Below are 12,980 nucleotides of genomic sequence, written 5' to 3'. Positions count from 1 at the left end.
ACTTTTTGTCAGTAAGCAACACTTAGCATAAAAACATAAAACTCTGCCATGCCTTAAAATATTCTCATCTATTTACAAGATATTGTAATGCCACCAGGTCCTGCCACCTGTACTTATATTTTTTGTCATTCCATTTTCAGGAAAATTAGAAGCAGATAAGCTAAAGAGAGAACAAGAGGAAGCAAAGAGGAAGCAGCTGCAAGAGGAGGCAGAGCGGAAGCAGCGGGAAGAAGAAAAACGAAAAAAGATGGAGGAAGAGAAGCGACAACAGGAACGTCAGGAGAGATTGAGACAGATTGAGCAAGAAATGGAGAGAGAAAGACAAAGCATTGATGAAAGAATGAAGAAAACAAAAGAGAAATTGAGAAACATGAGCCTCCAGCGAGGACAAACCAACGAAGAACGCTTGCTCGTCATGGATTTTAGTACGGATGATGATTCTGAACTGGTTGAGATCAATGAGGTATAGTACCAGTCATCTAACATATTTTAAGTGGAGTAAAAAAAATGTGGGGAGCATTGTTTGAGGATGTGGGGTCAAGAGGGACACAAAGTGTTGAAGCAACAGAGTAGAACCTGGGAGTGATAAACTTGATGTAACAAGAGAGAGAAGTGAGGGCACCTCGGGTAGGTTCATGGCTGTGTGGGAAATGTCAGTGCCAATCAAACAAGCAGTGGTAGAACCAAGGGAAGGTGTTCAAACAGTGGGGAATGGAGACATGTGGTCACCAGTAAGAAACCTATGACTGTGAGTGAGTAAAGGCAATGCCGGGACACCCATGGGTATTTGAGCGCTTTATAAATCTCATAAACATAAACATGGTGAAGGGTCTGAAGAAGAGGAGAACAATCTTTGTGAAAATGGGAACGGGATGCGTAGAACAAGGCAGCAATGGAAGCACAAAAGGAGACATGACCGTGAGGGAGACTGGGCTAGAGAAATGGAAACCCTATCGTCACACTAGCCACCCTTCGCAGACCCCCAAGAAGCTGGCAATAGGTGAGATGGTGCCCATGCTATGACAGTAGCTCTTAATCTATACTCCTCTGCCTCCCTAACACAACCATTATTGGACTGCCCGTCTCCAAGATATGGAAAGCTCAGCCCTGCATTTTCTATCCTTCTGCTTGTAAATGTCCATCCTCCATTTCATGCCTTAAGGCCCAGCAGGCGCTCACATGTGATAAAGGTTTTGAGGGATCAACACTTATCTCTTGGTCTTTCCCTCTGGCTGGTCTTCAGTGTACTCACAAGCTTGTCTACCCCTCCATAGCCCAAGTGGCAACCACACCAACTCACTCACCTAGTTTCAATTTGTGAGCCAACAAGTACAAGTGCTTCATAATACTGCATATCTGGCATTGATCAGATTACCCCATAAACAACCTGAAAACAGGGTCAGTCCAATATCCTTCCAGTGATTCATTCAGCCATGAAATAGCCCTCTGCCGTGCAGAGAATAGGGCGTGAGTCCAATCTTTCTGAGGCTGTGATTAACTTCACAAGATTACCACATAAAAGCATCTAAAAATCTTTCTGGTGATATAGGTTACTTTTTAGATTGAGCATGGGTAGGGCAAGCACTGCTCTGCAAGGCATGCTGTACTGAGGTATGGCATAGAGGCTCCGCCAATTTTCTGCCCATCTTTTCCATTGGCTCCTGTTATTGTCCTTGCAAAATCATTACTTTTCTTTTGTGAATATACTTAGTATTCCCTACTTGGTACAGCCTTGACTTCATTTGTAACCTCCCATAACGACGGGACTTTTTACTTATGTTGTTACACGATCTACATTATGTAGTCAGTGAATACTATTTTATGATCTTCCCCTATTCCACCCATGACATCGCAGCATGTTGCACGCTTTTGTATTATTAGTAATATATGAACCGCTCTGGGCAGACCGCCACTGCATCCATTTCTCCTTCTCCAAACCCACTGTACACAAGTGCACACACCACCTCCCATGTAGAAACTGAAATAAAGTCTCATAAGAACACCTCACCTCTGCCCTTAGCTGCACTCCTCCCCCTAGCTTGACAAACGCCAGCACAGCAGCAAGCAACCTCTACCAATGGGTCACCAGCTGCGCCAACACTCTCTCCCCCCTCCAGAACATCACAAGACGACACAACACGAAAGCCACCTGGTTCACCACAGACCTCCGAGAATCCAAGCACTCTTGCAGACAACTGGAGAAAAATTTGAGAAACAGCAAAACCCCAGAAGCACGCTCCGCCTACAAAACAGCCATCACAACACACCACCAACTCATCAAAGCAACAAAGAAAAATGTAATCCAAGACACAAACCTCGCCAAACGCGACAAGTCCAAGGAACTATCATATAGGAATTCGCCAAACCCAACAGCGAAACAACTGACGTCCCTCCCTCCCAAGACCTCTGTAACAAACTATGCCCCTTCATCTACCTCAAGACGCTCTACAACAATTTTTACGACCACTACCATGGAAATGCCTTAACACCCCCCCAGCGACGCCATCCAACAGAACCTCCTTAAGTGGACCCCTCTCACCAAAGAAGACAACACAATGACAATGAAAAGCATCTACTCTGGATCACCTACTGACTCCTGTGCACCACACATCTTCCACAGGGCCTTCACTACCATCTCACCCGAACTGAGCTGAACTATCAACTGCTTCCGCAAGACCGCTACATTCCCTGATGTCTGGAAACGCGCCAGAGTCAAATCTCTCCTTAAGATGTACTCTGCAGACCCGACAGATCTCAAAAACTTCAGGCCCATTTCACTACTACCTTTTGCCACCAAAGTCATCAAGAAAACCATCAATACCCACTTAGCACAATTCATAGGCACCAACAACATCCTAGACACCTCTTAATCCAGATTCCGTAGCAATCACAGAACCAAGACCACCCTTATAGCCGCCACCTTGACATCTACGCCCTCCTCAACCAAGGCCACACCGCAGCCCTCCTCCTCCTGGACCTTTCAGCAGCCTTGAACACTGTCTGTCACTGCAAACTGGCCACCAGACTCCATGAGGTCAGCATCCAGGGAACAGCATTTGACTGGATTCGATCTTTCCTCACAGGCAGAATGCACAGAATAAGACCTCTCCGAACCAACGGAGATCAGATGCGGAGTACCCTGAGGATCCTCCTTCAGCCCCAGGCTCTTCAACATCTATATGGCCGCCCTCACAACCATCTTAAGAATACAAGGACTCAACATAGTCTCATATGCAGATGACACCCAGCTCATCCTCTCCTTCCTTAAGGAACCTGACATCACAAGGAACAGTTTCCAAGAAGGGATGAAAGATATTGCAACCTGGATGACCAAAACCTGCCTGAAGCTTAATTCTGAGCTTAATCCCTCAAACGAAACAACAATTGGTGTCCCCCCACCCTGGAAATCCACCCATCCCAACAGACCATGCATGCAACCTCGGCATCATACTCAACTCTTCATTTACCATGAACTGTCAGATCAACGCCATGTCCTCCACTTGCTTCAACACCCACCGCAAACTTTGCAAGACCTTCAAATGGTTTTCCCAATATCTGGAAGACCGTCACACACACTCATCACCAGCAGACTGGACTACAGAAATGCCCTCTATGCAGGAATCAACAAAAAACTCTCTGCAAACTCCAGACCATCCAAAATGCCACATCCAGACCCATCCTCAACATCCCAAGACAAGACCACATCACCCAATACCTCTGTGATATACACTGGCTTCCCGTCAAAAGAAGAATAACCTTCACGCTGCTCAAACACACCTATAACGCCAATGTCCCCCGGCATCCAGAGGGCCACAACAGGAAACAGCTCCTTCTCTTACCTCACGGCCACTACCATGAACGAACTGCCCCACTGAATTCAACGAAGCCCAACACTGCACCATTTAATTAAGGACCTCAAGACCTGGCGGCTCTTTGAATGACCTACAGAGCTGCCCGGACCCCCAGCGCCTATAAACCCTCATTGGTGAGTACTGTAATATGCTATAAAACCCCTGATTGATTGATTGATTGATTGATTGATTGAGATGTCCCTCCCCCACTTCCTTCCACCCTGAATGAACTGAGTAGCCATTGCTCAACTGGAACTCCAAATATAACCACATACTATTGTTTTTTTGACACAACAAATGAAATAAAATTCTATCAATATAATCATAAAAGCCACAGTGAGCGATACCCAGGATAACGAAGTACTCAAAGACAGAGCCTAAGTAATCAATGATGTTTCAGGAACTTAAAGCAGATATATACCATTACATCACATGCGTTTACAATGACTTACTCTAGATGGCGCGCTGGGCTTAGGAATAGTATACTTTACTATTTCAACTCCAGTGTGTGCAACAGTAGGGAAGGTGTTGGAATAGTAAATTATACTATTCGTTAGTTTTGAGCACCATCTAGAGCAAGTTGTTGTAACAACGGAGTACTATTACAACTGAAGACGTTACAACGACTTGCTCACAATGGCGTGCTGGACTTAGGAATAGTATACTTTACTATTCCAACTCCAATGTGTGCAACTGTAGGGAAGGTGTTGGAATAATAAATTATACTATTCCTCAGATTAGAGCGTTGTAAAGGTAAAGTGATCTAATGACTACGTTGTTAAGGTTGTTTCCCACTTAAAACACATTAAATATCCAAATGCAAAATATAGCCAGAATGGACAATAAACTGTACCTAACTGAAAAATATGAGTTCTGAATATCAATATAAGAAATAATTATTAATTAAAATCCAAACCTAAGGAATAATTTCTTACATTTGCAGTTAAATAAAAAGGGGGTGGTAATGGACGGAGCATCTGAACCAATCAAACATTCACACCCAGTCAAAAGATCTGGGTTTAATCCATCACCGTTCTTTAGCCCACTCTGCCACCCCAGTTGGCAGTTCGGGCTGGACTGTTCCCATGAGGAACTGGGGTGGCAGAGTGAGCTAAAGAACGGTGATGGATTAAACCCAGATCTTTTGACTCGGTGTGAGTGTTTGATTGGTTCAGATGCTCCGTCCATCACCACCGCCTTTTGTACCGCTTTTGGCCGCCATAAGTGTGGCAGGGTATGCTTAGACGTTGCCACTGGATTCAAGTAAGCCGGGCTGAAGACGGCTGGAATGCCAGAAACCGGTCCTCAGAAGCTTGTTTCCGGTACAGGGAAGGCATGGCTTGGCAGCTCGGCCTGGACTGTTCTCATGAGGCACAGGGTCACAGGGTCAGTCTGATTTGCATATACCCATGTCTGAACTGGGGTGGCAAAGGGGGCTAAAGAACGGTGATGGATTAAACCCAGACCTTTTGACTGGGTGTGAGTGTTTGATTGGTTCAGATGCTCCGTCCATAACCACCCCCTTTTGTACCGCTTTTGGCCGCCATAAGTGTGGCAGGGTATGCTAGACGTGAGTCCCTTGCTCACTTTGCCACTGGATTCAAGCAAGCCGGGCTGAAGGCGGCTGGAATGCCAGAAACCGGTCCTCAGAAGCTTGTTTCCGGTCCAGGGAAGGCATGGCTTGGCAGCTCGGCCTGGACTGTGCCCATGAGGCACAGGGTCACCGGGTCAGTCTGATTTGCAAATACCCATGTCTGAACTGGGGTGGCAAAGGGGGCTAAAGAACGGTGATGGATTAAACCCAGATGTTTTGACTGGGTGTGAGTGTTTGATTGGTTCAGATGCTCCGTCCATTACCACCCCCTTTTGACCGCTTTTGGCCGCCATAAGTGTGGCAGGGTATGCTTAGAAGTGAGTCCCTTGCTCACTTTGCCACTGGATTCAAGCAAGCCGGGCTGAAGACGGCTGGAATGCCAGAAACTGGACCTCGGAAGCTTGTTTCCGGTCCAGGGAAGGCATGACTTGGCAGTTTGGGCTGGACTGTTCCCATGAGGCACAGGGTCAGACTGATTTGTATATAGCCATGTCTGAACTGGGGTGGCAGAGTGGACTAAAGAACTGTGATGGATAAAACCCAGATCTTTTGACTGGGTGTGAGTGTTTGATTGGTTCAGATGCTCCATCCATTACCACCCCCTTTTATACCGCCCCCAAATTGGCCAGCAAACGTCATTGGTTACTCCGCCCCATTTTCAGGGTTAAGGGCACAAGGTCCGGCAAGGAGGTATCAGACTGGTGGTTCTTCTAAACAAACACCTGCACTCTTGCAGGAACCACACAGATGGATATCAGCATCAAAGAGCCTCTTAGAAGTGCCGCAGTTTGGGCCTATCAGTGGAGAAACCCGCATCTCACCTTTGTCCTCTACATGGGAACATCTAGCAGCCCGGCCAAAGAGCACGATCGGGAGCTGAGCCCCCATACAATAAAAAGGCGCCCAACTATTTTTTCTCAGGAGTCCTGCGCTAAACCAAAGGCGCTTTCAAGTCATAGACTTTTAAATGGGTCTAAGAAAATCTTTTGTGCAATACAAAAAAAGTAACCCCCGCACTAGGGTAAGGAACTCACAGACTTTTTTTTGTTCAAATATCTTTATTGCATATTGAAAGAGAAATACAATTTTAATACATTAACAATACAATCATTCTAAAAAAAATAAACAATACACCAGTATAAGGTGAGTTATAAATATATTAGCTCAGACAAGTTTTAAGAATTGACCGATTTCATAAGTAAATAGATATTGTGGCATATAGAAATATGAAACAAGCAAAACAACTACATATATCAAGATGAAAAACATATACTAGTTGTATTGTTCAGCCGAGGGAAAAGTGAAGAGAGTATTGAGAAAAAGACAGTAAAAAAAGAAAGGAATCAAAGAGGTCTGAGGGGACATCTGCTCCAATGGAAGAAAATAAGTTTTTAAAAAGCATTGACTGGATACTGAGCGATCAATCCTTGAGAAAACAAATACATATAATTATCCAGAGACAGCCAAGCCTTACTGCAGATGAAAGATGAATCATGTTTTCTCTCAACAAAAGTATGAGCTCCACGAAGATATGAGACCCATGCCCACCAGGTATGGTGAGTGAAAAGATTTCCATTCTCTCTGAATAATTTTAACAGCTATGGATAAAAGTAAATCTAATAGCTCCAGATCCGTATTATCAAGGGGTAAAGGAATAACTGCAGTTCAAGGTGCTCATAAAATCTTAGGTAAAGAAAGTTCTGTATGAATATTAAAAATGTATGATTTTTTTTTCTGTATTGAGCCCCAAAAGGAATTTAATAACGTACATGCAAAGAACATGTGCAGATGGGTGTCTGGTACAAGATTACTATTCCAACATAAATCACTATTTTGAAGTTTCCATTTATATAAACGAGCCAGAGAAACAATGTAGAACATTTAGAGGCTGATTCCGATTCGGGGGAAAAAGCGCCCGTCTAAATCGTATCCGGAGCCCTCTCCGTACGAATCGTATACGTCCGTCTGAATCGCGTAGTACGATCCATATCTCGTCAATCCGTCCAAATCATTGCGAACCATATGAATTGCAAGGCTAAAACTGTACGACACGGACCCTCACAGTGAACCATACAATTTGTAAACATGCTGTATGACCTGACGAGTACGATCCGGACCAGGGTATGAGGACGCAATTCGTACGGTCCACGTCAGTTAAGGGCGATTCGTACATACAACCACATAATGAAATACACACAGTACGGTGGGTACACCCCATGATCGCACGGGTACTGTGCATACCCCTGCGATCATGGGGTGTACGCACTGTACCCCATGATGGCACGGTGTAAGCACCGTACACCCTGAGATCATGGGGAACGGTGCATACACCCCATGATCTTGGGGTACAGTGAGTACACCCCATGTTCGCAGGGGTACGAACGGTACCCCTGCCGACATGGGATGTACGCATCGTACCTGGGGGTGGGGCGTTCCGTACCTGTTTCGAGGCATACTCTGCTTCTCCAGATGTTTTGGGGCTACCGTAAAAAAGCTTTTCACAGTTTTGCTTCTCACATCGGTCTGATGCTGTGCCAGTCAGAGGCACTTTTATGTGACTGATATAAACAAAATAACAAAGGCTTACTGTCCAAACTTCCGGGAGTCTGCTATCATCCTGTACCATAAATCGTCTCTCCTAAGAATATGGGTGCATTGGAATTGTATATTTTTAATCATTCTAAAACACTCTATTGTAACCACAGTGCTACATGCTTGAAAACGTCAGGACACAGAGTGATTGCAAATCCTACCGTATACCGAACTCATGATATGTTCCATTATGTTTACCAGAGAAAGTTCTATTTGCTGTCTTATTAGCCCAAGCTTATCATGTGAAATATGTGTACTTTTTGCTGCTGTGTACATCTGCCATTCATTTGGAAATAATAGCTTCTACCACATACCTATCTAACACCTCAGAAGGAACATCTCCCCCTCAGGGGTAGCTCTAATTCTGTTGAAAGTTAAATAAAAAAGTAATGCTTATCAATAGGCCTGAATAAATCCATTGGAAACAATATAAATTGTTAACTTATTGTGCTTGTTTTAAAGCCTCCAAACTTCAGCCAATCAAAGCAGAGACCCAGAGACACTCTTCCCCTGCAGAACCTCCATACCTAAGATTTTGAGCACGAGTTAAACACTTAGATAATATTAGGCAAAATAGCAAAATAGTAGTGAACCTGAACAGGGAAGTGGGAGGGTCACATGTGAATCTATGAAAGATGTCAATACTGGAGAACCACAGTGTACAGGTAAGTAACTTGTCTTTTTCTCCAAGTATTATATCTTTCATAGAGTCACATTCTTGAATCAGTGTAGCAAGCAGTTTCAAATGTGTTTAGGAGGTGGGTTAGGCAAACATTCCCACCAAGAGACCCATTACAATATTAAATATGATATGCTGCTGCTATCGTAAATGCATAAAGGCTACGCTTAAATATAACATTTGAATATCTAGTGCTCTCCTGTTCATATATCATGCACTAGACATTTGTATAAAGTGACAGAAAGAGTGAAAACAATATGAAAAATACAACTTCTTATAAAAGACTCTAATTTGCATGCCTTATGAAACCAGGCATGGTAGCGCTGCTTGTCCACCTGCCACATAAGCTTGTTGCCACTAATCCATACAGTAGTGGTTCATGGACGTATGGGCATTAACACACGTGACTGCCCTTCAGATGTCAGGGAGTGAAGCCCCTGCAAACAGGGCCGAAGAAGCCATCACTCTTCTTGTGGAATGTGCCTGCACCTTTGTTGACAGAAGCCGTCCTGTTTTAACAAGGCAGGATCCAATGACTGCAGCCGTTACTGCCCTTGACAGGGCTTTGTTTAAATCAAAGCCTGGTAGCTGAGGAGTGATTTATAGATTATTTATTAAGTATTATTTGCTGTTTGGTATATCCTTATGTAGCAGCCCCTCCAGGAGCAGCCTGCCTGCTGCTCAGCCCATACTCCAACTGTCCCAGCTCACCTCACAGGCACCCACACATTCCACTCATCACCACACCGGCATTCCACGCAGCACATTCACACTGGCTGAGCAACTGTAACGACTGGATTTTCGGACCAAATAGAATCAGCTCACCAAGACACCACCAACCCAGCCGAAACGTAACCACCTCCCTCCTCAGGACCTACTTACCTCGGTACCTACCTGGGGATGGGGAATTTGCAATATACAAGCTTAGATCATCAAAAACACACCAAATCCATAGGGATTACTAGAAACAATCACTAATTGCTACGGAATTCCATATTCTACACCACACTCATACCTTATAGTCTTGCGGCAACTCAGGCCCAGACTATGCTACCCTCCTCCTCATAGTAAAAGGGGGCAGTTCTGATTACATACCATTACACACTGACCACAATCAGTGTTCACACACACAAGCCACAATCCTGTGGGTTTACACACCGTATCCTCCCGGTGCTCTCTCTCTCTCAAGCCACAATCCTGTAGGTATACACACCGTATCCTCCCGGTGCTCACGTTGCCGTCACAATCAGGAGACGATACACACCGTATCCCCCCGGTGCTCTCAATAATGCCGCTTCACAACGGTGATTACTGTCCTATTAATACCTTCAACTCTCTCTCTCTATGTTGGGAAGTTTCCCTATATACCTAATATCTACTGGGAATGTCTCATGTATAGAATTATAGGTTATGTGATAGGCAGACAGTTCAATCCTCTCACACAAGAATGGCTAAATCATGGTATGCAAAGGTTATTCTCTGATTTAGGCGCTCCCTGCTCCCTTGCTCAGTTACCACTTACCCGGACGGGAAACGCATCCATCCACATAACAGCATCTGACTAGAAGAAAGGTTAGTTCTATCATAATAGTAACAGTTGCACAGTGGTTCACTAAGAACTGGGGTCCCTTTATTACACAATAGCAAATTATAACAATAATATAATACTGCAATATAAAATACAGCCTGAAAAGCAAAGGAAAGAATTAGTATATGTGTGTGCACGCTAATAGGAAAGGGTCGACGTCACCTTATGAGTACGAAGTCTGGACTCAGTTGTCATCTGGGTTCCCTTCTCGTCTGTGCCTTGGCTCATCTTAGGATCACCCCTGCATTCGCGGATACACGTCTGCACCGCTATTCTCTGCTCCCCTCCAGGTCACTGGAACCTCCCTCTTGTTCTCTGTTCTGTCTGTCTCACTCTCGTCGTTCTGCACTACTCCTCTCTCCTCTCGATCACGAACTATCTTCACCTTCCGACTTCGATCTTATAAATCAGTTACTGCCGCTCTAGTATTCGTTCGCTCCGCTAACTTCTTCACTCTGCATGCTCTGATCTCAGTATCAAAGCTCACCAAGTGCTTCAACTAAAGTAACTTCAATCTTTCTGAGAGATTATCAGCCTTCGGTATTTCCGGACTTCAAAATGGCGACTGTCTGCTTCAAGTTGATTAATTGCAAGAATGCTAACGACTAGCTGCCGTCTAATAACTGACTGAATGAACTCTCGTCCTCTCTGTACTTTCGCTTATATAGAACCTTGTTCATGCATGGAAATTTCCAGCCAGTAACCTGCCGCCCACCAATTTCTTGTACCACCCCGTGCCAAGGACATGTTCTCAGCCGGCCGGCCTGATGTTGTGTCTTCGACACAAAGAAAAATACAGTCTTTCGATAAGGGCGAGCTCGAGCCGGTTATCTCAAAGTGAACACCTTATAACTAAAACATCACATTTGACCTAAAAGCATCTCAAGCAGCCGAGGCAGAAAGAAATATGGAGTCTCTCCCATTCGAGGCCTACACGGCCCGAAGTAAGCAGAAAGATGAATAATTCTATCAGGAATATACTAGTAACCTTACAAAAGGACGAAATAATACCAATACTAAGGAATCCATCCCCTAACATAAGCTTATAGGCCGTAGAATAGAGAAAAGAATAGGGAATGATGTCAAGCATCTTGTAAATAGGCCAAATCTAAGGGTCTAATCCCTCTATTAGAATGATAGTAGGCTAAAGTCACCTTCACTCAAAAATAGAAAAAAAAACCGCTCAGAACATTTCACCCTTGACTTTAGGCTACTAATTATTCGCTAAATGGAACTAACGTCTGTCGAAGAATAATGGGAAACAAAGTTGACAGATCTGTTTCTAGTTCGCCATCTACAAGTTTGAAGTAAAGAAGGAATACACTGAATGAAACAGCAAATAGCAACTAAAATACAAATAACAAGCAGGGTACCCCCTAATATCTGACGTAAAGAATGTAAATCTGGTAACCAATTAAAGAGCCAGTCAAACCAACCCTGGTCTATGTGTTTTCTAACTTCTTTGGTCAAGTCGTGGAGTTTGTCAATGTGAGCCTGAATCGACCTTGTGTGGTCTGATAGATTGAAACAGCAAAGGCCCTCAAAGTCAGAACAGTCATGACCATGTTTAAGTAAAAGGTAATCTATAGCAGCTCTATTTTGTAGAATTGCCCTACGCTCACCCTGGGCATCTAATAGCAAGTCAGATAGTATCATGGAAGTGTGATTGATGCATTTAACCATCCAATAGGCCATTTTCCCAATAGATTTAGCATTATATACTGCCAAAGCAGGGACACCTAAAATAGAGAAAGCCAAACTAAGATATTCAGATTCAGAAAATAAATGTAGTGAAGAGTCACAATTGTCGTTCAATATTACAGCATTGAGGGCAATATGGGAATTCGCATTAGGCTGTGAAGAAAACATTAGCAAGCTTAATCTAGTAATAGCACAAAGTCCTCCGGTAATATTTGCAGGGATATAAGGCCAAGATGTATTGCCACAAGAGAAAAGCCATCCAGAAGGTAATAACATTGTACGATAGTGGCTAGGGGTGACTGCAAGACTTTTGCAGGTCATATTGTTCTTGACTGAAGTACATGATTTTGGTAATCTCCGGGAACATAAAGTTTATTCATGATCTGTAAATGAAGTGGCACCTTTCAATTTTAAACAAACACATTCAGTTATAGCACTTGGATCACATGTGAGGAAGAAACATAGATCACCCTGCGTGATATTATATGTGGTTATTTGAGAATGAATTGGTGGTGCTGGATCTAACAGCACAGTACATAAAGGACAGTACTCATGAGTTGCAAAGTCACCTAGATAATGTTAGGACGGGCATTTGATATATTGAAAATATGGGCACGGGTCTCCAAAGAAGCTGGAATGGCAACCAAACAGGTCGCTAATATGTCTTTTACCGAACGCATTGGTGTCAAACCGAAATGTAGGGAGTTTATCACTCTCCGTGTCAGGGTTGTCCAAAAGTTAGATGATGAATCCCACGCAGCAAAGGAACGATGTACTCTGATTATCGAATCAACCAAAGTCTGGGGGTTCCTTCCTCTCCCGACGTAGCAGGCCAAAAGGAGTCCAACGCCGGCACATCCTGCAACAGCAGTCCAGAGAATGATCTGAAAATAAAATCAAATACAGGCATTATTCATTCTCGTAAGTAACATTTATCAGCTGGGACAGTCTCCCAGCTATCTCTCCCTGGTCTCA

The 12,980-nt window shown here is 44.0% G+C and overlaps 1 protein-coding gene across 1 annotated transcript in view; it reads left to right on the top strand.

Annotated features, from left to right (window-relative positions):
• The window catches only part of LOC147725827 (uncharacterized), a 174,628-nt gene that overhangs the window by 96,743 nt on the left and 64,905 nt on the right, over positions 1 to 12,980 (top strand). The window contains exon 3 of the mRNA XM_086960003.1: positions 141 to 463. Coding sequence (XP_086816129.1) covers positions 141 to 463 — 323 coding nt within the window. The remainder of the gene's footprint in view (positions 1 to 140; positions 464 to 12,980) is intronic.

Source organism: Lissotriton vulgaris, chromosome 3_1 (assembly GCF_964263255.1).
Source record: "Lissotriton vulgaris chromosome 3_1, aLisVul1.2, whole genome shotgun sequence".
NCBI lineage: Eukaryota > Metazoa > Chordata > Amphibia > Caudata > Salamandridae > Lissotriton > Lissotriton vulgaris.
This window is presented reverse-complemented; position numbering and strand designations above follow the sequence as displayed.